The following is a 24540-nucleotide window of genomic DNA, read 5'->3' on the forward strand; positions in this document are numbered from 1 at the left end:
GTGATAAAGCACTTGCCTAGCATGCATGAGGCCATGGGTTCAATCCCCATCACCACATTAAAAACAACAACAGCAACAAAACTACACCTGACTCTTAGGACAGGTGGTATGTTTGGATCTTTCCTATTCCTTTCTTTTTTTCTTTTTGCAATGTTGGAGACCAAATCCAGGATCTTGTACATTCTAGACAAATGATCCACCACTGACCTATAACCCCATACCTCATTCTGTTTCTTTTTTTTAATATTTATTTTTTAGTTTTCAGTGGACACAAGATCTTTATTTTATTTTTATGTGGTGCTGAGGATCAAACCCAGCGCCCCGCGCATGCCAGGCGAGCGCGTTACTGCTTGAGCCACATCCCCAGCCCCTCATTCTGTTTCTTAAAAAAAAAAAAAGAAAGAAAAAAGACTCCACTCGATAGTCTAAATTGGTAAGAAAGGGTAAACTTTGGGCCTTCATTTGCATATGTGTCTAACTTTGTATTCCTTTTCTTAAATAGAGTCCCTCAAATTCTATAAACTCAGGCTCCACAAAACCGGGATCTGCCGTAGTATATAATTAAATATGGGATCATATATTGAGCAATTATTGTGTGCCAACTTCTGTGCTGAGTGCTTCAGCAGCATTATCACCTTTAACCCCTAGCACAATATGCCAGATCCTATGTTATAGATAATCAAACTGAGAACCAGAGAAGCTCAGTAATTTGCCCACATCACACAGCTGCCAAGTAATGTAGTCAAGACTTGAACCCAGGTCATTGGATACCAGAACCCCTGTTCTGTGGAACAACTCCCCTACTGTGGAAGCCTGCAGAGAACTGTGCTCAGTAAGGCTGGGTGTGATGATGCCCAGCTGTAATCCCAGCAGCTCAGGAGGCTGAGGCAGGAGAATCTCAAGTTCAAAGCCAGCCTCAGCAACTTAGCAAGGCCCTAAGTAACTCGCTTTTACTGAGGCTGACTTTAAACTTCTGCCTCAGTCTCCTGAGCTGCTGGGATTACAGGCATGCCCCACACTGTGCCTGGCTCTATAATCCCTTCTTGACCAGTACAGGTGTGTTGTTGACTACAGCATTCCAACTAGCATTGACAGATTTAGCAAATAAAAGTAAGGATGTCCAGTGAAATTTGAATTTCAGATAAACAATGACTAATTTGTTAGTATAAGAATGTCCCGTGCAATATGTTGTTGGAATTTTCAATAAAAATAGGCCTTCTCTCTATCCCCTGCCTACCACCAGGTCTTAGGAAAAGGGTCAGGGACTCAAAGTGGAATTAACAAGCTGATAAAAGGTAAGGAGCTGAGAAGAAACTTTGAACGAATTGGGTGCTTAGTGCCCCCATAAAGAAACCGGAAAGATGTTCTTGGAAGGATTGAGATAGAAGCCTCTCCTCCCAGATTTGTAGACCCCTTCAATATCATGCTTTTTTGACTGGAGATACCCAAAAGATTTGAGAAGCTATCTCAGGGAGTCCTGGAAGACACAGACACAACACATGCCCTCCTTGAGTGTCAATTTTACTTGAGAATGTAGTGGAGAAACCATTATTTGATATTAAAACAAATAGGCATGTGATGGAGTAGGATGCAAACTCCCCAGGAATGTTTAAGATAAAAAACCTGAGGTTTCAAAGGGTCAAGGATGGCAGCCTGGAGAATTTGACCCAGACTCCACGGGAGGACGATGATCACCCTCGTCTGCTTTTAGGGCTTCTCCACGGAAATGGGTGAGAACTGCAGGCAACCCAGGCGACCGGGCGCTGGGAGGGACGCACCCAGGCCTGCGCCGAGAGGGAGAAAGTGAAGCTGGGAGTTGCCACTCCCAGACTTGTTGGAATGCAGTTGGAGGGGTGGGGGGGCGAGCCGGGAGCGCGCTGCTCCCAATCACGGGCGGCGAAGGAGGTGGAGGAGGAGGGCAGCTTGAGGAAGTGCAGCATGAAGTTGTGGAGCTGAGATTCCCCTCTACCGGGACCCTAGAGCCGGAGAGCCCCGCGAGCAGCCTCGCGCCCCAGCCCAGGCCGTCTTTCCGGGCCGCGCGCCCGGCCCTTGCCCCCGCCGCACCCCGCACCCGCAGCCCGGTGCAGCCCGAGCCATGGGGCCGGAGCCGCAGTGAGCACCATGGAGCTGGCGGCCTGGTGCCGCTGGGGGCTCCTCCTCGCCCTCCTGCCCCCCGGAGCCGCGGGCACCCAAGGTGGGTCTGGTGTGGGGAGGGGACGGACCGGCCACCGGCCCTGCAGCCAGAGTCCCCGCCGACGGCCGAGGCGGGCAGAGCCGCCCGGCGACTGTGCGACCGTGCGGGCACTCGGAGCCTAGGGGCCCACGGCCGAGAGGGGGCGGAGAAGGTGGGGCGGGGGTCGGTCACGCTGAAGCGGCGCCGTCAGCCCATTGTAGGGACCCGAGCTTTCGCGACTCGGAGAGGGCGCCGGGAGCTTGTCAGGAAAGTTCTGAGATTGTTCAGAAAGTTTTTCTCCAGAGGGTTTTTGCGTGGGGAGTGTGTGTGCGTGAGAGAGAGAGAGGGAGGGAGGGAGTGTGTGTGTGTGTGTGTGTGTGTGCATGCGTGCGTGTGTTCCCCCTTCGGAGCCCCCGGACGCTTTCTCAAAGCTTTTCCAGTTGGCAGCCTCGCCTCGGGACTGGACTGGGCTAGATTCCTCGGGGGTCCCCTCTGCCCTGCCCCTCCCCCTCCCCGCCCCCCTTCAGCCAATTGGGTTTAGTTACTCAAGCTTCAGGCAGGGTCGGGAGGAGGGGGGCAGTGGAGAAAGGAACCTGTCCTGCCAAGCGGGGAGGAGGGGTGGCCGGTAGGCTGCAGAGTTGCCTCATGTTGGGGTCTGGGTTGGGGGGAGGGGCAGGCATTTGTTTTGAACAACTTTTTTTTTTTTTTTTTTTGGTGCTGGGGATGGCACCCAGGACCTCCAGCATGTTAGGCAAACGCCTTATCACTGAGTTTTGAACAGATTTTCTTAGGGCCAGCTTTGGGACTGCGTGCTTTGGGACTTTTGGAGAGTATGGGCAAAGGAGGGTGGTGGTGGGGGTTTCCTGGTTTCTAGCTTAGTTAGAGTGGGAGAGGTTTAAGGAAGGGATTCCTGGGTGGTTGAGGGAAGGGAAGTTAAGAGAAATAAAGCCAGATGGGAGTGAAGAGAGGGCTGGGTTGTGCTGCTGCCTCTTCCTTCATACTGCATGTGGAGGGGTGATCCCTGCAGTGTGTCTCCTGACCCATCCATCCATCTGTACCAGTAATGATAAAAGCTGACATACTCTGGGCTGGGTCTACTCTGCCAGGCATCACGCATAGTGTTTTGCATGCATTCCCTTCTTTAGTCCTGGGAACAAACAGAGTAGAAATCCTGTTAGTATCCCATTTTTCAGGTGAAAACCTGGACTGAAAGAGGTTAAGTAGCAACCAGTAAGTGGTGGGGCCCAGACTGGACTCCAAGCAGGGTAACCAGACATTCTAGATCACAATATTAATCCACCTGGAACACTGGGGGACACTGCTCACTGAATCACTGGGTCATGGGAAAAGGAAAAAAAAGAGGGTGTTCTGGGAGCAATGGGTAGTCTCCATAGATCAGAGAATCTGGGGAGGGGGTGGGTGTCATCAAGCTTCGTGTTGCCCCAGTGGCCATGTCATTGTGTGTTTGAGGCTGCTCTGCGTGTCTACCCTGAGTTGTGTGGTGTGATTGTTTGTGTGGCTTTGTGTTGCCAAACAGCAGTCTCCCTGCTGACTTGGGGACACAAGCTGAACTCTGCCCTCTCCAGGAACTCCCTCAAGGTGCTGGGCCAGATCTGCTGTAAACAACGGGAGGTGGCCCTTCACCTCCTTGCCTAGGAAGAAGGCTCCTCTCCAGGGAGCCCATCCTTCCCCTCCCTGTTTCCCAGGCAGCATCTTCACCTCTGACCTTCTGATGAGAAGGGTGAGGCCAGCCTGGCTGTGCCCTCCTCACCTTAGCCTGGGAGTGGAGTTGGCAGGGAGTGGCCTGGTGCTGCAGAGGTGGGATCTGAGGGCTGGGTTCTCTTCGCTGGGGCCTCCTCCTGTCTTCACCCCTCAAAATGCACAGAGACAGAGTGTGATGTGCAGGTGGAGCACCCAGATATATCCCAGGGCTGGAAGTTAGGGCCAGAGTGACAGAAAAGGCCCAGAAGTTTGGGATTTTGCTGAGATCTTTCTTTGAGGTCAAAGTTTTGGAAATTGCAGCCAAAACATCTTTTTACTCTTGTAGAGCTCATTTATATCTTAATTCCAGTATGGTTCTTCTAACAGTTCTATTTACTATATGTAGGGAAAGTACTTATTTTTTAATATTCAGGGAAGAACAGCTGAAAAGAGAAGATAAAATATGAAAAGATAAATATATCACATTCCTAAGTCAAGTAGAAAGCACTTCTTTTGATTTGGGATTACCCATATCCTGCTGTATTGTATGACCCTCTCTTGCCTCTTTTTGCCTTTTAAAAAAGGTACAGTGTGCTTCCTATAAGCCAGATGTAATCCAGAGGTGTTTTCATTTGATCTCTACAACATATGGTGAAGTAGGTGACAGATGAGAAAAGTGGAGTTTAGAGAAATGAAGAGACTTATCCAAGGCTCCCCAGCTATCCAATAATTTCTAGGGCATTTTTGGACTCTTCGTGAGGAGGCATTGAGAGTTGGTTAAAGTCTTATTTCACTCAACAGCAATGGTTTGAGCAAAGTCTTGGGGCAGCCAGGCAGCGCATGGGACAAGAGTGCTACCATGTTACTCAGAAGCGTGGCCTTCCCACCCACTTATCCCGGCTGTAGACGGTGGACTGAGAGGGCCTGAGGGTCCCTCCTGACTGAGGAGTTCTCCCTTCCTGTGTGGTCCATGCCTGCTTTCCTCTTGAGCCCTCCCATTCTGGCCAGGGATGGAGGTCCGTAGAGGGCAGAGGCCAGGGGCCACAGACATGCCTGTGGGCAAGGGAGGCAGCTGGAGTGGAAGTATGAGGGGCCAGTGTGAGGCTGGGCTGGGGAGCTGTTACAAGGTCCCTGGTAGGTGTGCCTGCCCCTAGGTGATGGAGTGAGCTAGAAAGAAAACCCCTCCCTGCCTCTACCTGTGGGAAACCCATCTGGAGTGACACTTCCATCTTTTGCTAGGTCACCCATCATCCCCAGCCCTGGGAAGAGAGCCCAAGTAGGGGCAGGGCATGTGTGCTCTCAGGAGGAGTGGGAGAATTATTATAGCTAATGTTTGTGTTGCCCCAGTTCTGTTTACAAAGCCTTGTCATGTTTACAGACTGCTTCTGGATTTATCCTCTCTTTTAATCTCATGGACCTTCTCTGAGGGAGTAAGAGTTGTTAGGGCCAAGTTTAGGTCCGTAAATATTCACTGAGTGGCGACTAAATCGAGGCACTGCTGGGCGTAGAGATGACTGATTTGGCTTCTGCCCTGGAGGTCTAGAGATGTGCTCAAGGTCATACAATGAATGGTCCAGCTAGGGTTTTTGCTCCAAAGACCCTGACCCCAGGCCTTAGCCTGATACCATGCTCTATACTCCAGGTGCGTGCGGAGGTGAGTCCTGGAGACACTTGAGTGGGCTCTGGCCTTGAGGGCTGGGGAGAGAGGAGCTTTGGCAACGCCCATAGTTTCCTGGTAGTGTTGATGGAGATGGAAGGACGCTTTGACTTTTGTGCTGTAAGCAAGAGAAGCAGCTGGGGCTGACGGCCATGGGGAGAATTCACTGGAGAACTCCTAGGGCTGGGGCCAAGCTCTGACCACCAAAGTCCAGCAGGAGGGACATGGACTGTAACCACCTCAGCACCAGAGGGGATGAATACTGTGACCTCAGTGATCCCTTTTGCTTTGCTCACTCTGGACATATTCATTCATTCATTTGGCAATACTCACTTATGGGTCCTGCCCTGGTTTTGGACTGGTCCTGCCTCAGTCTTTGCCCCAGAAAGTTGGAGGATGGGGCTCCTGAGAGGCAGGTTCCCTAGGGACAAAGAGCACCCTGTGTGGATTTAGGACCATCTGGCCCCGAAGAAAATCAATGAAGGCAGAATGGCTATGGGGACCTTGGTGAGGACTGGGGCTGGGGATACTGCTTGGGAGGTGGAGAGTCAGGTGGAAGGTGTCCAGGAGGCCTTTTTGACCTCTCCTCATGGCTCAGGAGGGGGCTTGGTGGGCGGGTTAACCTCCAACTCCCTGTGCGTAGCTCTCAAGGGTACCAATTTTACCACCTGTCTGCAAACGCTTTTTAAGTCTTACTCAAATCAGCCACAAATCAGGTAAACAAACTGCCTGGTGGGGCGGGGCTCCCATTCTTTCTGACCTGCTGCCCAGCCCAGCCACCCTGCCCTGCTTGGTGCTCGGGTGTGTTGATTGGTAGCATCGGGAGAGTTGGTGTGTGTTTACGTTTGTGTGGGGTGTGGTGCATTATTTGTGTGTGCAGTTAGGCTTAATGGCAGGGTCTAAGGCAGACAGACCTGAGTTCGAATCGTACCTCTGTCACTCACAAGCTTTATGACCTGACCTTGGGAGGATGTAATCCCTGTCCACCTGTTCTTCTTGGCAAAATAGGGATGCTAGCCCCAGTCTCTGGAGGATGAGGAGGCTCCACCGAGTTTCTGCTGAGCACACAGTAGGAGCTCAGCTCAGTTGCCTGTGGTGGTTGTCACTGTTGTTTTCCTGTTGCTTGGCTGCCACAGCTGGTATCCCTTGGAGGCTGCAGAGAACCACAGGGGTGAACTGTTGCAGCGGGTGGGTCCCTGTCCCCAGCTTGGCCAGGGCCTGGGGTCTGAGCCTAGAGACAGCTGCGCCTATAAAGCAGCTGAAGCTGCGAGACCGGGGGAGGTCCTGGCAGCAGTGCGTTATTTTGGGCCTGGCCTGCCACCCCCAGCTCCTGTTTCTCTTGGGAGCCTAGTGGGGGGAGGGCCTGAGGAAGGGGAGTGGGAATACGTGGGTGTGGCATGGAGTGGGGAGGCCTGACAGTCTCTCTCCTCATCTGGGAGGTGGACCCTGGAGCTCTATTTTGGGGCCCTCCCCCTCCTTCCTCTTTGTTTCCTTTTCTATCTGCCCAGGAGCCATGCCAGTAGGGACCACTCTGGGTGTTACTGAGAGGCCACCAGTCTGTGGCCGTTGGCACAGGTGGGAAACTCGGGGACTTGCCCTCCAACCTCACCCAGCTCTCTGGAGGCAGGTGGATATCTTTTCACCACCTAGCATTTGACCTTAGGCTCCAAGTCGCTGGGAGAGCAGGTCCCCTGGCGTCAGCACCTGTAGCTGGTTATTGTGCTGTCCTTTGAATCTGCACGAGTCCCTGGGAGGTAGAGCAGCAATTGCCAGGAATTCTGGGCATCAGGCACCTGTGGGCCTGTGTGTCCAAGGGTGCCCTCCCCCTCCTGCTCCCCAGCCTCCTGGGCAAGACGCACCAGGTGATTCATCTTTTCACCAGAGCAGAAAAACAAGTTGAACTGGGCACTTTAATCTCCCCCCTGCTGGCAGGCCTGGTCCTAACTGCTGCCCAGAGCCCCCTCACAGGGTGATTTACACTTCTAGCACACCTGGGCTTGGTAGATGCTTCTGATCTCAAGGACACGAGGCTGAGATGCAGGTGGGTGAGGTGTGGTAGTTCATCCCGATGCCCCTTGGCAGACGGTTGGTGCCGGGCAGGTACACAGGGCTGACGTAGTGCCCTTGTGGCAGAAGTTTCGTGGCATAGGTTGTGCCAACTGGTTCTGGAGCTTTGCCCTGAGGAGGTGCCAAGGGTGAGGGTGCTGGCGTAGGAAGCTGTGGAACATGCTTCACTCTGGCCCATGATCTGCAGCTGGATCCCTTAACTGGGCTCTGAGACTTTCTTCCTCTGCATGGGGGAATTCCAGAGGTCCTGCAGTGATGACCAGGCCCCTGGGTGCCCAATGCTCCAGCTATGACTCCAGTTTACTCTCCTTCCCCACTTGCTGGTGGCATTGTGGGGGCCAGTACCCCTTGCCAGGAGGTGGGCATGTGGGTGTGTTGGAATGGCTTGGAGAAGGGCAGGGGGTATCCAGAGGGTCCATGATTCATCATCACTTCTTGGGGGATTTTTACCCCATGGCCCTGAGTTGTGCCTTTGGGACAAAGGGAAGCTTTCTTTGCCAGCTGACACCCTGTATTGGCAGCAAGCCCTACAGGGCTGACACACTGGGGCCCCTCTGGATGCTCAGGGTGGCCCAGCCAGAAGGACCATCGTCCCAAATTTCCCTATTCTTCCCCAACACGAAAGCTTTCTTCTGCTGCCGATCCTGTAGGTGCAAGGAGGTGGGTGGGAGGAGGGGGCCCGTCAACCATGCTTTCTTCCTGTCAGAGCTGGCCTGACTCCACGGAGTGGGTGTGGAGGAGGTGGCCAGGTCAGAAGTCACTGGGCAGAGTCCTGACCCACCTCCTCTCTCCCACCAGTGTGCACGGGCACAGACATGAAGCTACGGCTCCCGGCCAGTCCTGAGACCCACCTCGACATGCTCCGCCACCTCTACCAGGGTTGTCAGGTGGTGCAGGGTAACTTGGAACTGACCTACCTGCCCGCTAATGCCAGCCTCTCCTTCCTGCAGGTGAGGCCTATGGGCAGAGCAGCCAGGCCCACCGGGTGGGGCTGAGCCTTCTGCTTATTGGGGGTGGTATAAGAGGGGACCCTTTCCCTATATTTCCTCTCTTATTGTAGTTTCTCAATCAGCATGTCCTTTCTGATGTCTAACCCCTATTCCTTCTACTGCAAAACTGGTTGACTCCCTCTGTAATGGGACTGGCCATGGACATCTCTGAGTGGGATGCAATTCTGTTTCTGCTAAATTTTGTGACATCTTGCCAGCATGATCACTTCCCCCTCCAGCTGTCCTTCCAACGGTTGTTGTCCCTCTCCTGCCTAGAGTGGTGGAAAGGGTTGGTAGAAATATGCGTTCCAGGTCCCGTTCTGTCACTGACCAGGGATGTGCATGTGGTCTAGACTCCTTAGCTTCACTAGGTCTCAATTTCCCTATCTGTATATTGGGACCAATAGGCATCCCAGGGGACCCATTGTGAAGGTCACAGAGAAATGTCTGTGGAAAGGTGATGAGCAGGAAAGAGGAGACCAGCCCGCTGGAGCGGGGCTGCAGGTGCACTAGATGGCAGACATCACTTATCTAGGCCTTCCCTTTTATAGAAGAAGATACTGAGATGCAGAGCAAGTGTGCAGACCTTGCTCACCGCTCACAAAGCGCCCCCACCCCCAGCATTATCTGTTTAGATCATCCAAGAATCTGGCCAGGTGAGGAATGGCCTCCATCTCCATTTCCTGCCTGAGGGAGCAGACCCGCTCAATGGCTGGGGACCTTGCCAAAGATCCCGGAGCAGTCCCAGGGGTCCCAGGGGGATAGCAATGGTCCAGGGCCGGGCCACCTCATCCCCCACCCTGCCCTGTTCCCTCCCAGGACATCCAGGAGGTGCAGGGCTACATGCTCATTGCTCACAACCAAGTGAGGCGAGTCCCTCTGCAGAGGCTGCGGATTGTACGAGGCACCCAACTCTTCGAGGACAGCTATGCCTTGGCGGTGTTAGACAATGGAGACCCTCTGGACAGTGCCACCCCTGCTCCAGGGGCTTTTCCTGGAGGGCTACGGGAGCTGCAGCTTCGAAGCCTTACAGGTAGCCCTCTCCATCATTGAAGTCTCTTGGTTTTGGGGAGCAGGGCCACTGCTAGTCACAGAGAGGGTCTGTGTGAATTACAAGTAGTGTCCCCTCCGGGTAGAGGCAGGCAGAGGCTGGGAAGGAGCCCTGTGACGACTGGAAAGGGGGTTGCCGTGTGGCTTCATGGCAGAGCGCTTGTCTAGAACTGGGAGGTTCCGGTTCCGTTCCCGGCACCACACGCACAAAACAACAGACAGACAGATTTCCTTTCTTTCTAGTAAGTCACAGCAGCTTGTACCAGCATGTGCAATTTAATCGTTAGAATGCAGCCTGGGTTTTTGCCCCCACTTGACTCAGTACAAGTATGCAGTCAACAATTTATGGAATTCTAGGTGATGGCCCTGGAGGTGACAGTGTCCCAACCTCTGAATGCCAGGTTTTTCATGCGGGATACAGTAATCTTGTGAATACTGCTACTAATCCATCATTGTTAGTCTCATTTTACAGATGAGTAAACTGAGGCTTACAGAGAATAAATGACTTGCTCAGGGTTATACAGCAAGTTATTGGTTAATCTGGGTTCCAGCCTCTTATTTTTTTGTGATGCTAGAGATCAAACCCAGGATCTTGCATGTGCTGAGTTGTTGTTCTACCATTGAGCTGCACCCTCAGACCCCTTTTTTACTGCCAAGAGGTGTGCAAGGGTGAGGGGAAAGGAAAGGAGAGCGCTCATACCCATGGGAACATCTGGACCCCACCCATCTGCTCACTCCCGCCTCGTCTCAGGTTGTTCGTGTTGGGCTCGGGGGTGTCGGCAGGCCTGAAAGATGCTAAAGATGTCTTTCTGCTTTCCGGGGAGCCAGGGGGTTGTTTAAGAGGCCTGCGCCCTTCAGAAGGCAGGAGGCCCCAAGGGAGAACAGAGGTGACCCATGAGAATACAATCCACTGATTATTGCCTACCCCACAGAGATCCTGAAGGGAGGAGTCTTGATCCAGCGGAACCCCCAGCTCTGCTACCAGGACACGATTTTGTGGAAGGACATCTTCCACAAGAACAACCAGCTGGCACTTACGGTGATAGACACCAACCGCTCACGGGCCTGTAAGTCACGTCCCTCCTTGCCTGTGTCCTTCCCTACCTGTGGCCTCTTCTCTGACAGCCCACCCAACCCCAAACTCCTGACCTACAGCCACACCCCTGCCTTGACCTCCCCATTTCCCCCTTCTCGGGTCCTCCTGCTATTCCTGTGTCTCTTTGTCTCTGTCTCTCCCTGTCCCTCTGGGTTTCCCACGTGGCACATCCCGCCTCTTGTCTCTGTGGCTGTGTCTCTCCACCCTCTCGCTGCACTCCATCTCCCGCCGCCTCTCTCTGGTTCTCTCCTAGGCCAACCCTGTTCTCCAGCCTGTAAAGCCAACCACTGCTGGGGAGAAGGTTCCCAGGACTGTCAGAGCCGTGAGTCTTGGGGAGGCCTAGCATCTGGGGCGGGGTGGGAAAACAGGTGACATGGGAGAGGTGGGACAACAGGTCCCTGGTGACTTCCCTGGAACAGGAAGTTTCCCCCAGAAGGTGATGCTGGTGAGGATTGGTGTCTGGGCCACTGCATGCCCTCATCCTGTCCTTTGTCCAACAGTGACACGCACCATTTGTGCCAGTGGCTGTGCCCGCTGCAAGGGCACGCTGCCCACCGACTGCTGCCATGAGCAGTGTGCTGCCGGCTGCACGGGCCCCAAGCATTCAGACTGCCTGGTATGTGCCTTTGTGCTTGGTGCCCATCGTGCTTCCTCACTAAGATGCAAGAGGGTGGGCACTTTGCCTGCTACGCCCGGTTGCCCCTGGCACACTGGGGGAAACAGCTCAGTGACAGCCCGCTGCTTGTCCCCATCAGGCTTGCCTCCACTTCAACCATAGTGGCATCTGTGAACTGCACTGCCCAGCCCTGGTCACTTACAACACAGACACCTTTGAGTCCATGCCCAACCCTGAGGGCCGTTATACCTTTGGCGCCAGCTGTGTGACCACCTGTCCCTGTGAGTGCTGGGAGAAAAGCATGGTTCAATCATTTGGCTGGAGGATGGTGTATGTAAATGGGAATGGATTTTGAGTACCGTGTGCCCTTGCTTTGGAGGGCTGGTCGTCTGGTTCTTTTAACAGCTATGGAGGAGGTGGCAGCAAAGACAGGCAGCTGAGAGCCAGACTTGGGAGCCAGGTTTGAAATCTGGCCCTCCCGCTTACAAGGCATGTGGCCTCACTGGGCCTTAGTTTCCTCATCTGTAAAATGGGGCAATAATAGTCCCAACCTCATAAGGGTTGAGTGAGTTAATATTTGTCAAGCATTTAGTAACACTGCCTAAAAGCTAGTGTAAGCATTCCTAAAGGTCAGGCTTTATTTTATGGTCTGCAAAGATCAGGGTTTTATTTAATAGCACCTCTATTCACTGATGGACATTTAGGGATTGGGCTTGAACCTGGGGAATCTCTTTCCTCATCTTGTGGGAGACTGTAGTGGGCCTTTAGGTCCAGGCTGCACCTCCTTTTCGTGGGTGAGAGGACAAGGTGTGGAGCCAGACCATTTGGGCTCCAATCCTGGCTCTTCTGCTTACTAGCACAATGACCTTGAATAATTTACATAATTCTGTGCTTTGGTTTCCTTTTTGGCAAAAAATGAAAATATAACTGCTGATCACATACAGTTGTTATAAGAGTAAATGAATGTCAAGTGCCCAGACATATAGTAAGGGCATTTAAGTATTTGTAGATAGTACTCTTCTTGTACCTGGGCACAGAAGACACTGCTCATGATGAGGTACAAAGGAATAGGGTACATAGATACGTGTTTCTGATCTCTGCAGACAACTACCTCTCTACGGATGTGGGATCCTGCACCCTGGTCTGCCCTCTGAACAACCAAGAAGTGACAGGGGAGGACGGGACCCAGCGGTGTGAGAAATGCAGCAAGCCCTGTGCTCGAGGTACCCAACCCCTGCTCCCAGACCAGCTGTAATTCCTGTCCCTGTGCATCCCAGCCTGGTCCAGCCCACTCTGTTCTACTATTCCTTAGGCCCTTCTGGGACCTGGTCCTTTTTTCCCAGTGACTCTGCTCCTGGCCCTGCCTATATCAGTCCCCCAAGTTTCCCGGTGCCTCCTGCCTATGTGGGGAAAGGATCTGGGGGCCCAGGTGTAGACTGCAGTTAGGACCCTGGTGCTCCACATGGGGATGACCCAGCCCCTTCCCCTCCTGCCCCCTACTCCTGCAGTGTGCTATGGTCTGGGCATGGAGCATCTGCGGGCGGCGAGGGCAGTGACCAGTGCCAATATCCAGGAGTTTGCTGGCTGCAAGAAGATCTTTGGGAGCCTGGCATTTTTGCCAGAGAGCTTTGATGGGTAAGGGTGGGCACAATGGCCTAGGCAGTGTCAGGGCAGATACCTCATCCCGAGCACCTAGCTGTAGCAGCAGCCTCTCTGGGGAATGGAGGGAGACAGAGGTGGGGAGCCAGGAAGGCAAAGGAGGCAGCTGGGGGACCAGTAGGAGCTGGGAGGTGGAGGGGTATTTTTGCCAGTGACATGTTATCCTTGAACATGGGCTTGTATGGAGATCAAGCCATCCAGGTAAGTATAATTCCCCAAGTTGATAGCAGCTTTATTCATAATAGCCTCAAATTGGAAATGATCCAAAGTTGAATGTCAGTAGATGGATGAATAAACCAACGGTGATACAGCCATACAGTGCAGTCCTGCACAAAGCAAAAAGAAATGAACCTCCTGTACCCACAGCGTGAGTGGATCTCAAAAAACATGTTAAGCAGAAGAGGCCAGAATCACATAGGCTCCACACTATATGATTCTCTTTATGGACAGATAAAACCACTCTGGTGAGCTGGGATGACACATGCCTGTAATTCCAGCAGCTTGAGAGGCTGAGGCACGAGGAGCTCAAGTTCAAGGCCAGCTTTGGCAACTTAGCATGACCCTGTCCCAAAAGAGGGCTAGTGATGTGGCTCAGTGGTAAAGCACCCCTGGGTTCAATCCCCAGTATCTGGGGTGGGGGTCGGGGGAACCACTCTGTTGAGAAGATCAGTGGTTGCCCCAGGGCAGAGGCCTGGAGAGGGACACTGGGACTATTTCTTTTTAAAATTTTATTTATTTATATGTGGTGCTGAGAATCGAACCCAGTGCCTCACACATGCTAGGCAAGTGTGCTACCACTGAGCCAGAGCCCCAGCCCACTCACTAGGGCTATTTCTGAGGAGGTGGAAATGTACTGAATATCGACTGTGATAGATACATGGGTGAATGCAATTGTCAACAGTCATCACACGGTACACTAAAAATCTGCATGTTATTGTATGTAAATTATACTTTAATTAAAAATAATATTCAAAAAGAAGAAAATACCCTTCCAAAGTTTCCTTTACTTCTATTCCCCATCCCAGAGAGAACCACTATCAGTTGTGTTCATCTGAGCACTTGTATCTTTGTAGACAGACATACAGAGAAACAGTTTTCGTGGCTGAGCTGGGAGGGTGGATTATTTAAATGGGAGCATGTTGTGAGCAACCGTGTGCCTTTGCTTTGGAGAACTGCTCAGTTTGCGTCGCACTGCCTGCTTCTTTTAACAACTACGGAGCAGGTGGCAGCAAAGACAGGCAGCTGAGAGCCCGGACTTGGGACGCTGACTGGTTTGAAACCAGGCTCTACCACCGCTTAATCTTGCACTTATTAGTCTTGTTGCTGTGCCTTAGTTTCCTCATCTGCACAATGGGGTCAATAATAGTCCCGACATCCTAAGGTGGTTATAAAGTCTGAGTTAGAATTGGTTACATTCAGAACAGTGCCTGCAGATGCTAAACACTCCCAGGTTTTCATTCTGTAGTCTGCGGATATGAGGGTTTATTTAACCGCACCCCTCTTCATTGATGGACACTTAGGTCATTTTCAGTTTTTGCTCATTCAAACAGTTCTGCCTTGTATCCACCTCTGACAACAGAGGCCAGTATTTCTCTGGGCCACATTCCTAGAAGTAAGATTTTTAGATCAAAAGATACAAATATTGTTTTGATAGGTGCTGCCAAACTAGGGGCCGGGCTCTGATGCCCAGAATGGGAACAGCTGGGCTCAGTGGGCAAAGGGGTTAAGCAAAGGTGTTTGTGGGCTGTAGAGAGTGGGGTGGCTGGACCTCTCTGGGTTCATGCCCGCCTACTTCCTGGTCTTGCTGATTTCCTCCTGATCCTTCCAGGGATCCTGCCTCCAACACGGCCGCTCTACAACCTGAGCAGCTCAAAGTGTTTGAGACCCTGGAGGAGATCACAGGTGGGCTCTGGATGTCTGCATCCTGCTCCGTGGGGGTTGTGGGGGGCTCTCTCCCTGTCCCCACACCTCTAGCCTCACCCTCTGCCTGCAGGTTACCTGTACATCTCAGCGTGGCCAGACAGCCTGCCTGACCTCAGTGTCTTCCAGAACCTGCGAGTCATCCGGGGACGCGTTCTGCATGAGTGAGCATTGGAGAGTGGGGAGGGCTCTCTGTGAGAAGCTCTGAGCGTGGGAGGCGCCCTGTTCCCCAAGGACACTGCAGTAGCCTTTCACAGGAGTTCGCAGGGTGTTCTGGAGGCAGGCAGAAGGCACGGGCAGCCTTTGCTGACCTGGAAGGGGTGGGGGTCAGGTGCCCCTGCATCTGAGTGCCCCTCCTCCCATAGTGGCGCCTACTCATTGACCCTGCAAGGGCTGGGCATCAGCTGGCTGGGACTGCGTTCACTGAGGGAGCTGGGCAGTGGGCTGGCCCTCATTCACCGCAACACCCGCCTCTGCTTTGTGCACACGGTGCCCTGGGACCAGCTCTTCCGGAACCCCCACCAGGCCCTGCTCCACAGTGGCAACCGGCCGGAGGATGAGTGTGGTGAGACTGGGAGCCCAGCACTGGGGGCCCCTGGCTGGCTTGACCTCTTGCCTTAGCTTCTCACTGGGTTCTGCCACGCTGCCTTGGCATCATGCCCTCCCCTTCCCTCTGTTTCTGGACTCTTAGGACTCTGCTTGCATTGCCCAGCACCTGTCCCCACTCCTTCAGCCCAGAGTCACATCCACAGTCCCCTCTGACTCCTTTCTCCTCACTGCAGGAGGTGAGGGCCTGTCCTGCTACCCACTGTGTGCCAATGGGCACTGCTGGGGGCCAGGGCCCACCCAGTGTGTCAACTGCAGCCAGTTCCTTCGGGGCCAAGAGTGCGTGGAGAAATGCCGAGTCCTGCAGGGGTATGCGGGGTGAAGGAGGGGGAAGCTGGAGGGACGCACAGGTTTCTCTCAGACCCACTCATCACTCATCCCTTCTCTCAGGCTCCCCAGGGAGTATGTGAGTGACAGGCACTGTCTACCATGCCACCCCGAGTGTCAGCCCCAGAATGGCTCAGAGACCTGCTTTGGATCGGTGAGGTGCTGGTTGGCTTAGAGCTGGGAAGGGGTATCGGCAGGAACATGGCAGATTGGGGAGAAGCCTCAGGGTGTGTTGTCTAGTAAAATCTCCCTGGAGAGTGCGCAGGACTCAGACCTGGACGGCAGGAGGGCCAAAGGTCAGGGAAGCTGGAATGTGGGGACTGCCAGGCTGGGGCTGCCCCTTCAGATTGTGAGCCTAAGACCTTTCAGATGGTGACAAGGTCCCAAGGAGGCCTGTGTTCTTGGATGTGGCTTGCTAAGGAGATTAGACCTGTGTGCTCTGGCATCAGATTCCCTGGATTCGAATCCAGGCCCTGCTTCCAACCTTGGTTTTCTCATTTATAAAGTGATTGTTGTAATGGTACCTACCTGATGGGGGTGTGATGAGAGCAAAATTAAATAGGGTTTGGCACAGCACCTAGGCACTGAAGAGGCTTTCTACATAACAGTGATCATCGTCACTTGCTTTACACCTTGGATAACTCATGGCCCTCTCTGGGCACCTTCAGTTTCTCTGCTGAAACCCCTTCTTGGGATCAAGCTTTGAAGGAGGGTCCACAAGACTGAGTGAAGAGTAGGGAGACAAGTACTGCTGAGTGGCCACAAAGGGGACCTATGGGACTGCTCCTGCTGCCCACAAACCTTTTCTCCCCATCCAGAAGGCTGACCAGTGTGTGGCCTGTGCCCACTACAAGGACCCTCCCTCCTGTGTGGCTCGCTGCCCCAGTGGTGTTAAAGCTGATGTCTCCTACATGCCCATCTGGAAGTTCCCGGATGAGGAGGGCATGTGCCAGCCCTGCCCAATCAACTGCACTCACTCGTGAGTCTGGGGACTTTTCTGTGGAAAGGAGGGCTTTCACTGCAGGGGACTTCACTCACTCAGACAATTTATTTTTAAAAGAAGAAGATTTTTTTTTTTTGAGAGAGAGAGAGAGAGAATTTTTTAATATTTATTTTTTAGTATTTGGCGGACACAACATCTTTGTTTGTATGTGGTGCTGAGGATCGAACCCGGGCCGCACGCATGCCAGGCGAGCGCGCTACCGCTTGAGCCACATCTCCAGCCCCTCAGACTTAATTTAAACTAACACATGAGATATTAATGAAGGTTGCTAGCAGATCTATCCTCTGTTACTAATTTGGAGCTTGCGCATGGTGGTGCATGCTTGTAATCCCAAAAACTCAGGAGGCTGAGGCAGGAGGATGGCAAGTTCAAAGCCAGCTTTAGCAACTTAGCAAGGCCCTAAGCAACTTAGGGAGACCCTGTCTCAAAATAAAAAGGGCTGGTGATGTGGCTCAGTGGTTAAGCACCCCTGGGTTAAATTCCTGTACATACATACATACATACAAAAATAAATAAATAAATGAAATTATAATAATTTGGAATATTTCCCCCCATCTTTTTTTTTCTCCCATACTGGGGCTCCAATCCAGGGCTCCATGCATGCTAGGTATGTATTCTACCTCTGAGCTACACCTCCAGCCTGTTTATCTGTGTATAGCCTAACACGTTTCTTTTTCAAATTGGGATCATAGACCATACTATTATTTTCAATTTTTTTTTTTTTTAAATAGCATCTTGCAATGTTTTCCTGTGTTCTAAACATGCACTTTCACTCTCCAGCCAGCTCCTCTCCCTGGGGGGAACCACTGGATTGACTTCTGTGTGTATATCCTTCCAGACTTTTTCAACATTCTTTGATTGAATCATGTAAAATTGTTCTTTGTGGGGCTGGGGTGTAGCTCTATCCCCAACACCAAAAGAAAAAAAAGAAAGAAAGAAAGAAAAAAGGATCGCTGTTTGTGTAAATTCAAAATGGTCATTTTGTGTGCATTTTTTTAAAGCATTACACATTTTTTTCTAAATTTTTTCATACCTTTATTTTATTTATTTATTTTTATGTGGTGCTGAGGATCAAACTCAGGGCCTCGCATGTGCAAGGCGAGCGCTCTACCGCTGAGCCACAACCCCAGCCCCTTATGGGCATTTCTTAATGTAAATGGACCACACTCTGCATATTTTTCTGAATTTTGCTTTCTTCCTTATTTCATGCATCCTTTCTTATGAGTTCAAATAGATTTATCTTCTTTTTTAGATAAATCTATTTGAACTCATAAGAAGCAACTTTTAAAGCAACTTTTTTAAAGCAACTCACACTCTAGCATGGACATAATTTAACCCTGTCCTTATTTTTAGCTTACTTATTCTTTTTTTTTTTTTTTCAATAGCTTATTGCAATTCAGCTCCATGTGTGGAGGAACATCCTGTGCATGCCCCCTAGCACGCTGCTATTGGCATTTTTAGGGTGCATACTGACAGGTGGCACTGCTGATTGATTGGTTGGTGTTGGGGATTGAACCCAGGGCTTTGTCCATGCTAAGCACATGTGTGCTTTTACCACTGAATTAATTCTCCTTGTTATTTAATAGGCATTGCCAGATTAGTCTCAGAAGTTGTGCAGTTTACCCTGAGATTCTTTCATGGAAGGAATAGTTAAGCTTTCAGGCTCAATGCTCCTCTGGTTGCTCCCCACTCCTATGCATCACAGGGAGGTGCAGGGGAGCCAGGATGTGGGTTCCCAATCTGGAGAAGGAATCACCTTGTGGGGTGATAGAAAGAGCACTGGTGATCTTGAGTCCAGTTTCTGCCTTTGTCAAAAAGGGGATAATAACCAGCCACAACCACCCCAGGAGGCTGGTTCCCTGAGTTGTTGATGGGACTCTCTTTCCTGCAGCTGCGTGGACCTGGATGACAAGGGCTGCCCAGCTGAGCAGAGAGCCAGGTGGGCCTGGTCCCCAGGAGGTACCTGTGTTGTCCCTGGGGGTGGGGGGGTCACTGTTGCAGAAAGGGATCACCTGACATGTTCCTTTCCATCGCATTCTTACACTGTTGAGCCTTCTTTCAATTTGCTTCAATAAGTGGATGGAGGACCTGGTCGGGATGCTAGGGGTGGTGTGTTGCAGGGAAAGGGTGCTAATATACCCAGTATATTATATATACCTTCCACTCTGGAGTAGCTTGATATCTTTTGAGGGACACGGGCCAAGTTCAACTCCCTGGAATTCAACGTAGATTGAGGAGGAATTAGCAAATTCGTAACTGGGGGCAGTGGGAGTCTCCAAGGAGGAGGTGGCATTTGAGCCAGACCTTGAAAGAGGGGCAGGCATTTCCCTTGCATTTGGGTGGAAAGCCTGGGGAAGAAGTGTCAGGGAAATCTAGGGTTGATCGAAGGTTCTGGTGTGGTGGGCTGCTGAGTGCAGTCATGGTAGGGCCAGATCTGGAGGGCAGGCGCCTTGTCCACCAAGCCACAGGACTTGATTGTCTGGACAGTGGGGAGCTTTGGAAAGAAGAAAAACAGACCGAAGTATGTTTTAGGCAATCATTTGTCCAAGAAGCAAACATTCATTAGAGGTTTGCCATGTGTCAGGCCCTGTGCTGGGTGACAGGGGAGGGGGGAGACAAGAATGTCAGGTAAACACCCATCTTTCTCTACCCAGGATGAGCTGAGTCTCAACAGATGAAATGGTGATCCTAGCAGTAGGAACAGCATGTGTAAATGCTGGGGGGTGTGGAAAATTATAAACTGAGGTGAAAAAATTAGCTAGAACACTAGGATCACTGGGTACACATTCCTGGCCCCACCCTATGCAACAATCAGAATCTCTGGGGGTGGGAATCCAGAATTATGAATATTAACAAGTTCCTTGGTGAGTTTTCTGCCATGAAGTTTTAGAGTCCTGAGTTAGAGCCAAGGCAAGAGCACAGGGGATAGGGAGATGGGGATGTCTGGGGCTGCAAGTGTTCACAAGGGGTTTGGACTTTATTATGGAGGCAATAGGGAGCCAAGACGGGTTGTACAGTAGGAAAGAGAGGGTCACCCTGTGGGTCACCCTTTCCAAATGCCAGAGAACTTTATGTCTTTCCATGGGGTCCCTTCAAACCCCCGCCCCATACTGGCCCCCCAACCCCTGACCTTGGCTTCTGTCCCCAGCCCTGTGACATCCATCATTGCTGCTGTGGTGGGCATTCTGCTGTTCGTGGTCATGGGACTGGTCTTTGGGATCCTAATCAAGCGAAGGCGACAGAAGATCCGGAAATACACGATGCGGAGGCTGCTGCAGGAAACCGAGGTGAGGCAGGCCGAGGACCTCCCAGCCAGCCTGGGGTCTGCAGCCCAGTCCCAGCACTGACCCACCACCCCTCACCCAGCTGGTGGAGCCGCTGACACCCAGTGGAGCCATGCCCAACCAGGCTCAGATGCGAATCTTGAAAGAGACAGAGCTAAGGAAGGTGAAAGTTCTTGGATCCGGAGCTTTTGGCACAGTCTACAAGGTCAGGGGCCCAGCCAGGATCTGGAGAATGGGACAGTGCCTGGAGGGGTGTGGTCAGGAGTTCTGATATGGAGTGGGGGTGACAGCCAAGAACCTGGGCAGTGCTGTCTGGGGGTGGGGTAGGCTAAGCCAGAGGGTGGGGAAGGTATTCAGAGCACAGGGACCACAGTCCTCACTTACACTCTCCTCTTGCTGCATAGGGCATCTGGATCCCTGATGGGGAGAATGTGAAAATCCCTGTGGCCATCAAAGTGTTGAGGGAAAACACATCCCCCAAAGCCAACAAGGAAATCTTGGATGTAAGCCCCTCCACTCTGTCCTGCGAGAATCTGTGAGGGACCTCCTGGCTGTAGGGCTGGGGGGTCGTTCCCTCTTCACTGGGATTGGAGTGGGTGGGCTCTCTAAAGCCTGACTAACCCCAGTCTGTAGACCCCAGCTGTGGTTTGTGATGGACGGGGTGGGGTAGGGCAAGGTGTGAGGATTCCTAGCTATACCCTCACCCTTTGAGAGGGAAAGATGGTGGCTGGGGGTTTGTGCCCTCTCAGTGTGCCCTTCCTCCCAGGAAGCGTATGTGATGGCTGGTGTGGGCTCCCCCTATGTGTCCCGACTCCTGGGCATCTGCCTGACATCCACGGTACAACTGGTGACACAGCTTATGCCCTATGGCTGCCTCCTGGATCACGTCCGAGAACACCGTGGTCGCCTGGGCTCCCAGGACCTGCTGAACTGGTGTGTGCAGATTGCCAAGGTATGCACTTGGAGCCGGGCTCGGCGGGCCCCTTGGAAGCAGACCCTTCTCTCCACAGAGCTAGGCTGGGAAGCATCCTGGCAGTGTGGCCAGGGTGAGGCCTGACTCCAAGATCCACCCTTCCAGGGGATGAGCTACCTGGAGGATGTGCGGCTCGTGCATAGGGACCTAGCTGCCCGGAATGTGCTGGTCAAGAGTCCCAACCATGTGAAGATTACAGATTTTGGGTTGGCTCGGCTGTTGGACATTGATGAGACAGAGTACCATGCCGACGGGGGCAAGGTCAGAGGAGGGAGCAGAGCAAGGCCGGGCAGAGTGGGATCTGCCCCACCCCCCAAAACTCCGAGAAGGGCTACCTCCCCCACACCCAGCTGAAGGACTTCCTCTTCCGCTCTCTCAGGTGCCCATCAAGTGGATGGCGTTGGAGTCCATTCTTCGTCGGCGGTTCACCCATCAGAGTGATGTGTGGAGCTACGGTGTGCTGTGGGAACAGCAGGGAGGGCTGGATGAGGAGCCATGGTGGGGTGGGGGGAGGCTGGTGGAAGGATGAGACACAGTTTGAGGAGGGAGGGAGAAGAGCTGCCTGTGCCCCACCCTGCAGGGTCTGTGCCCGTCCAGTTTGTGGAAAGACTGGGTAGATCCTGTCTGTTGGCATCCTGTCCCACTCTCCTTGCCATGAAACCAGGCTCCTGGGCAGAGCCTTTGGGCTCCTTACACTAAAGCTCCCTCTGATCCCCTCCTCCTGATGCCTGTCTCTGTCCTAGGTGTCACTGTGTGGGAGCTGATGACTTTTGGGGCCAAACCCTATGATGGGATCCCAGCCCGGGAGATCCCTGACCTGCTGGAGAAAGGGGAGCGGCTGCCCCAGCCTCCCATCTGCACCATTGATGTCTACATGATCATGGTCAAATGTGTGTAGTGGGGCTGTGCTGGCTGCATGGAGGAAGGGTGGGAAGTCCTGGGTGGAGGGGACCAACAAGGGACTTGGAGGGGACCAAAAGCAGCATGTGAATGGACCTAGGGGCCCTGGTGTACTTGAAGGAGACTCAAAACCACCTGGTATCCTATTCACAGTGGAAGTTCTGAGTGCTATAAAGGAAGAGCTAGCCAAAGACATATGCAAAATTAAAAAGGAAGGAAACCAGTAGAAATGCCCCAAGGTTCTGCTTCTCTACCATGTGAGGGGCTTTGGGCTTCTTTGGGAGTCGTCTAGGTTAAAGTGGAGGGGGGTGGGAGAAGAGATGCAGCTAGGGCGGGCTGGATGAGAGCCATGTGGGGTGGGGGGAGGCTGCATGCTGAGCTCCCTCACACCCCAGGTTGGATGATTGACTCCGAATGTCGGCCAAGATTCCGGGAGCTGGTGGCTGAATTCTCCCGCATGGCCAGGGATCCCCAGCGCTTTGTGGTCATCCAGGTACTGGGTGTTCCTGCCTCTCCCTACCTCTGATGAAGAGCTCCCTCCTTCCCACAGAGGGGAAGAAAGGCACAGGAGGCCTGGGCGCCGGGCTTTCCTGGGAGGCCATGCTCTGGGTTGGTGAGGAGCTGCACCCTCTCTCCTTCCTCCCTAGAATGAGGACTTGGGTCCAGCCAGCCCCTTGGACAGCACCTTCTACCGCTCGCTGCTGGAGGATGATGACATGGGGGACTTGGTGGATGCTGAGGAGTATCTGGTACCCCAACAGGGCTTCTTCTGCCCAGACCCTGCCCCAGGTGCTGGGGGCACAGCTCATCGCAGGCACCGAAGCTCATCCACCAGGGTCAGTGCCCTTGGTCCCACTGGTGACTGTTTACCTCTCCCACCCCAATGGACCAGGGTCCTTTTCTCTAATGTTTCCCGACCTTCACCTCTCATGGAGACCTTATTGTCCCTAAGGAGGATTCTTGCTGTATCCCATCCCCTTCTTTCTCTCATGACTATCATACCCCAAAAGTGACCTGTTTTTCTCCTGTGATACTGTCACCTCCCATAGAGTCTCCCTTCCAGGCCCAGGAGTGAACCCCATCGTAACTTTCTCTCTTGTCCCCAGAGTGGTGGTGGTGAGCTGACACTGGGGCTGGAGCCCTCTGAAGAAGATCCCCCAAGGTCTCCTCTGGCCCCCTCAGAAGGGGCTGGCTCTGATGTATTTGATGGTGACCTGGGAATAGGGGCAGCCAAGGGGTTGCAGAGCCTCCCCACACACGACCCCAACCCTCTACAGCGGTACAGTGAGGACCCCACAGTACCCCTGCCCCCCGAGACTGATGGCTACGTTGCTCCCTTGACCTGCAGCCCCCAGCCTGGTATGGAATCCAAGCTCAAGCTCAGAGATGTGGAGGCGGGGGAGCTGGGGACCCTCAGGCAGGGTTGGCTGGGGGGACAGTGATAGTGGCTGGGATACCTGGTTCCTTTCTTTAACAAGTCCTCTTCTCTTGCCCTTTCAGAATATGTGAACCAGCCAGAGGTTCGGCCACAGCCCCCCTCACCCTTAGAGGGTCCTCTGCCTCCTGTCTGCCCTGCTGGTGCCACTCTGGAAAGACCCAAGACTCTCTCCCCTGGGAAAAATGGGGTTGTCAAAGACGTTTTTGCCTTTGGGGGTACTGTAGAGAACCCCGAGTACTTGGCACCCAGGGGAGGTGCTGCCCCTCAGCCCCATCCTCCTCCTGCCTTCAGCCCAGCCTTTGACAACCTCTATTACTGGGACCAGGACTCATCAGAGCGGGGATCTCCGCCTGGCACCTTTGAAGGGACCCCAACAGCAGAGAACCCTGAGTACCTGGGCCTGGATGTGCCAGTGTGAGCCAGGGCCGAGTCTGCTGAGGCCCTGTTGTGCTCTCAGGGAGTGGGAAGGCCTGACTTGGGTCATGAAACCCTCTGACCATGTGTAGAGGAAACTGCCATGCCAGGAATGTGTCCTAAGGAACCTTCCTTCCTGTTTGAATTCCCCAGGCAGCTGAGAGGGACCCAGCCTGGTTGGACATGGAGGCAGCACTGGGGATTTTGGAGCCCTGCCCCACCAGACTTTAGGGTCTAATGGATATCAAGGCCACAGTCTCCTCACCAGAGGCTGTGACCCAGCCTGGCCCTCTTCTTCCAGATCTTTCCTACTGAAGAATCAAGAGCAAGAGAGAAGCTGGGCCTAGGAGGGAAGAGGCCCCAAGGGAGTCTCTGAGAACAAGACATTGGGAGACTGTCCCTGAGACCTAGTGCTATGCTCCAGGAGGAAGGGAGCCGTACTAGCGTCCAGACCAATCCTTGTACAGAGTGCTTTTTTGTTATGTTTTTACTTGTTTTCCCCCCTTCAGTACCAAGAATCGAACACAGGTCCTGGCACATGCTAGGCAAGCACTCCACCACCGAGCTATACCCCAGCCCTTGTTTTTACTTGTTTTTTAAAGATGAATTAAGGACCCAGAGGGAGAGTGGGTGTTGTGTGGAAAGGGGAGGGGGGGTGTCCCTGGGG

The 24540-nt window shown here is 52.9% G+C and overlaps 1 protein-coding gene across 2 annotated transcripts; it reads left to right on the plus strand.

Moving 5' to 3' along the window:
* Positions 1–1888: 1888 nt before the first annotated feature.
* On the plus strand, positions 1889–24493 carry Erbb2 (erb-b2 receptor tyrosine kinase 2). 2 transcript variants are annotated; one of them, XM_046420429.2, is made up of 27 exons: positions 1889–2194; positions 8397–8548; positions 9407–9620; positions 10570–10704; positions 10987–11055; positions 11234–11349; positions 11489–11630; positions 12453–12572; positions 12858–12984; positions 14837–14910; positions 15002–15092; positions 15294–15493; positions 15711–15843; positions 15925–16015; positions 16680–16840; positions 18756–18803; positions 20013–20151; positions 20231–20353; positions 20553–20651; positions 20915–21100; positions 21227–21382; positions 21501–21576; positions 21865–22011; positions 22417–22514; positions 22669–22857; positions 23128–23380; positions 23522–24493. In XM_046420429.2, exons 1-27 carry the CDS (start codon positions 2122–2124, stop codon positions 23875–23877), a joined length of 3768 nt encoding a protein of 1255 aa, XP_046276385.1. In that variant the 5' UTR covers positions 1889–2121; the 3' UTR covers positions 23878–24493. The 2 variants fall into 2 exon arrangements, with proteins under 2 accessions (XP_046276385.1, XP_046276386.1); XM_046420430.2 differs by lacking the exon at positions 1889–2194 and adding an exon at positions 5453–6038.
* The last annotated feature ends 47 nt before the right edge of the window (positions 24494–24540 follow it).

This window comes from Marmota monax, unplaced genomic scaffold (genome assembly GCF_021218885.2).
Source record: "Marmota monax isolate L192 unplaced genomic scaffold, Marmota_monax_Labrador192_F-V1.1 WCK01_AAM20220418_F8-fsc00064, whole genome shotgun sequence".
Taxonomy (NCBI): Eukaryota; Metazoa; Chordata; class Mammalia; order Rodentia; family Sciuridae; genus Marmota; species Marmota monax.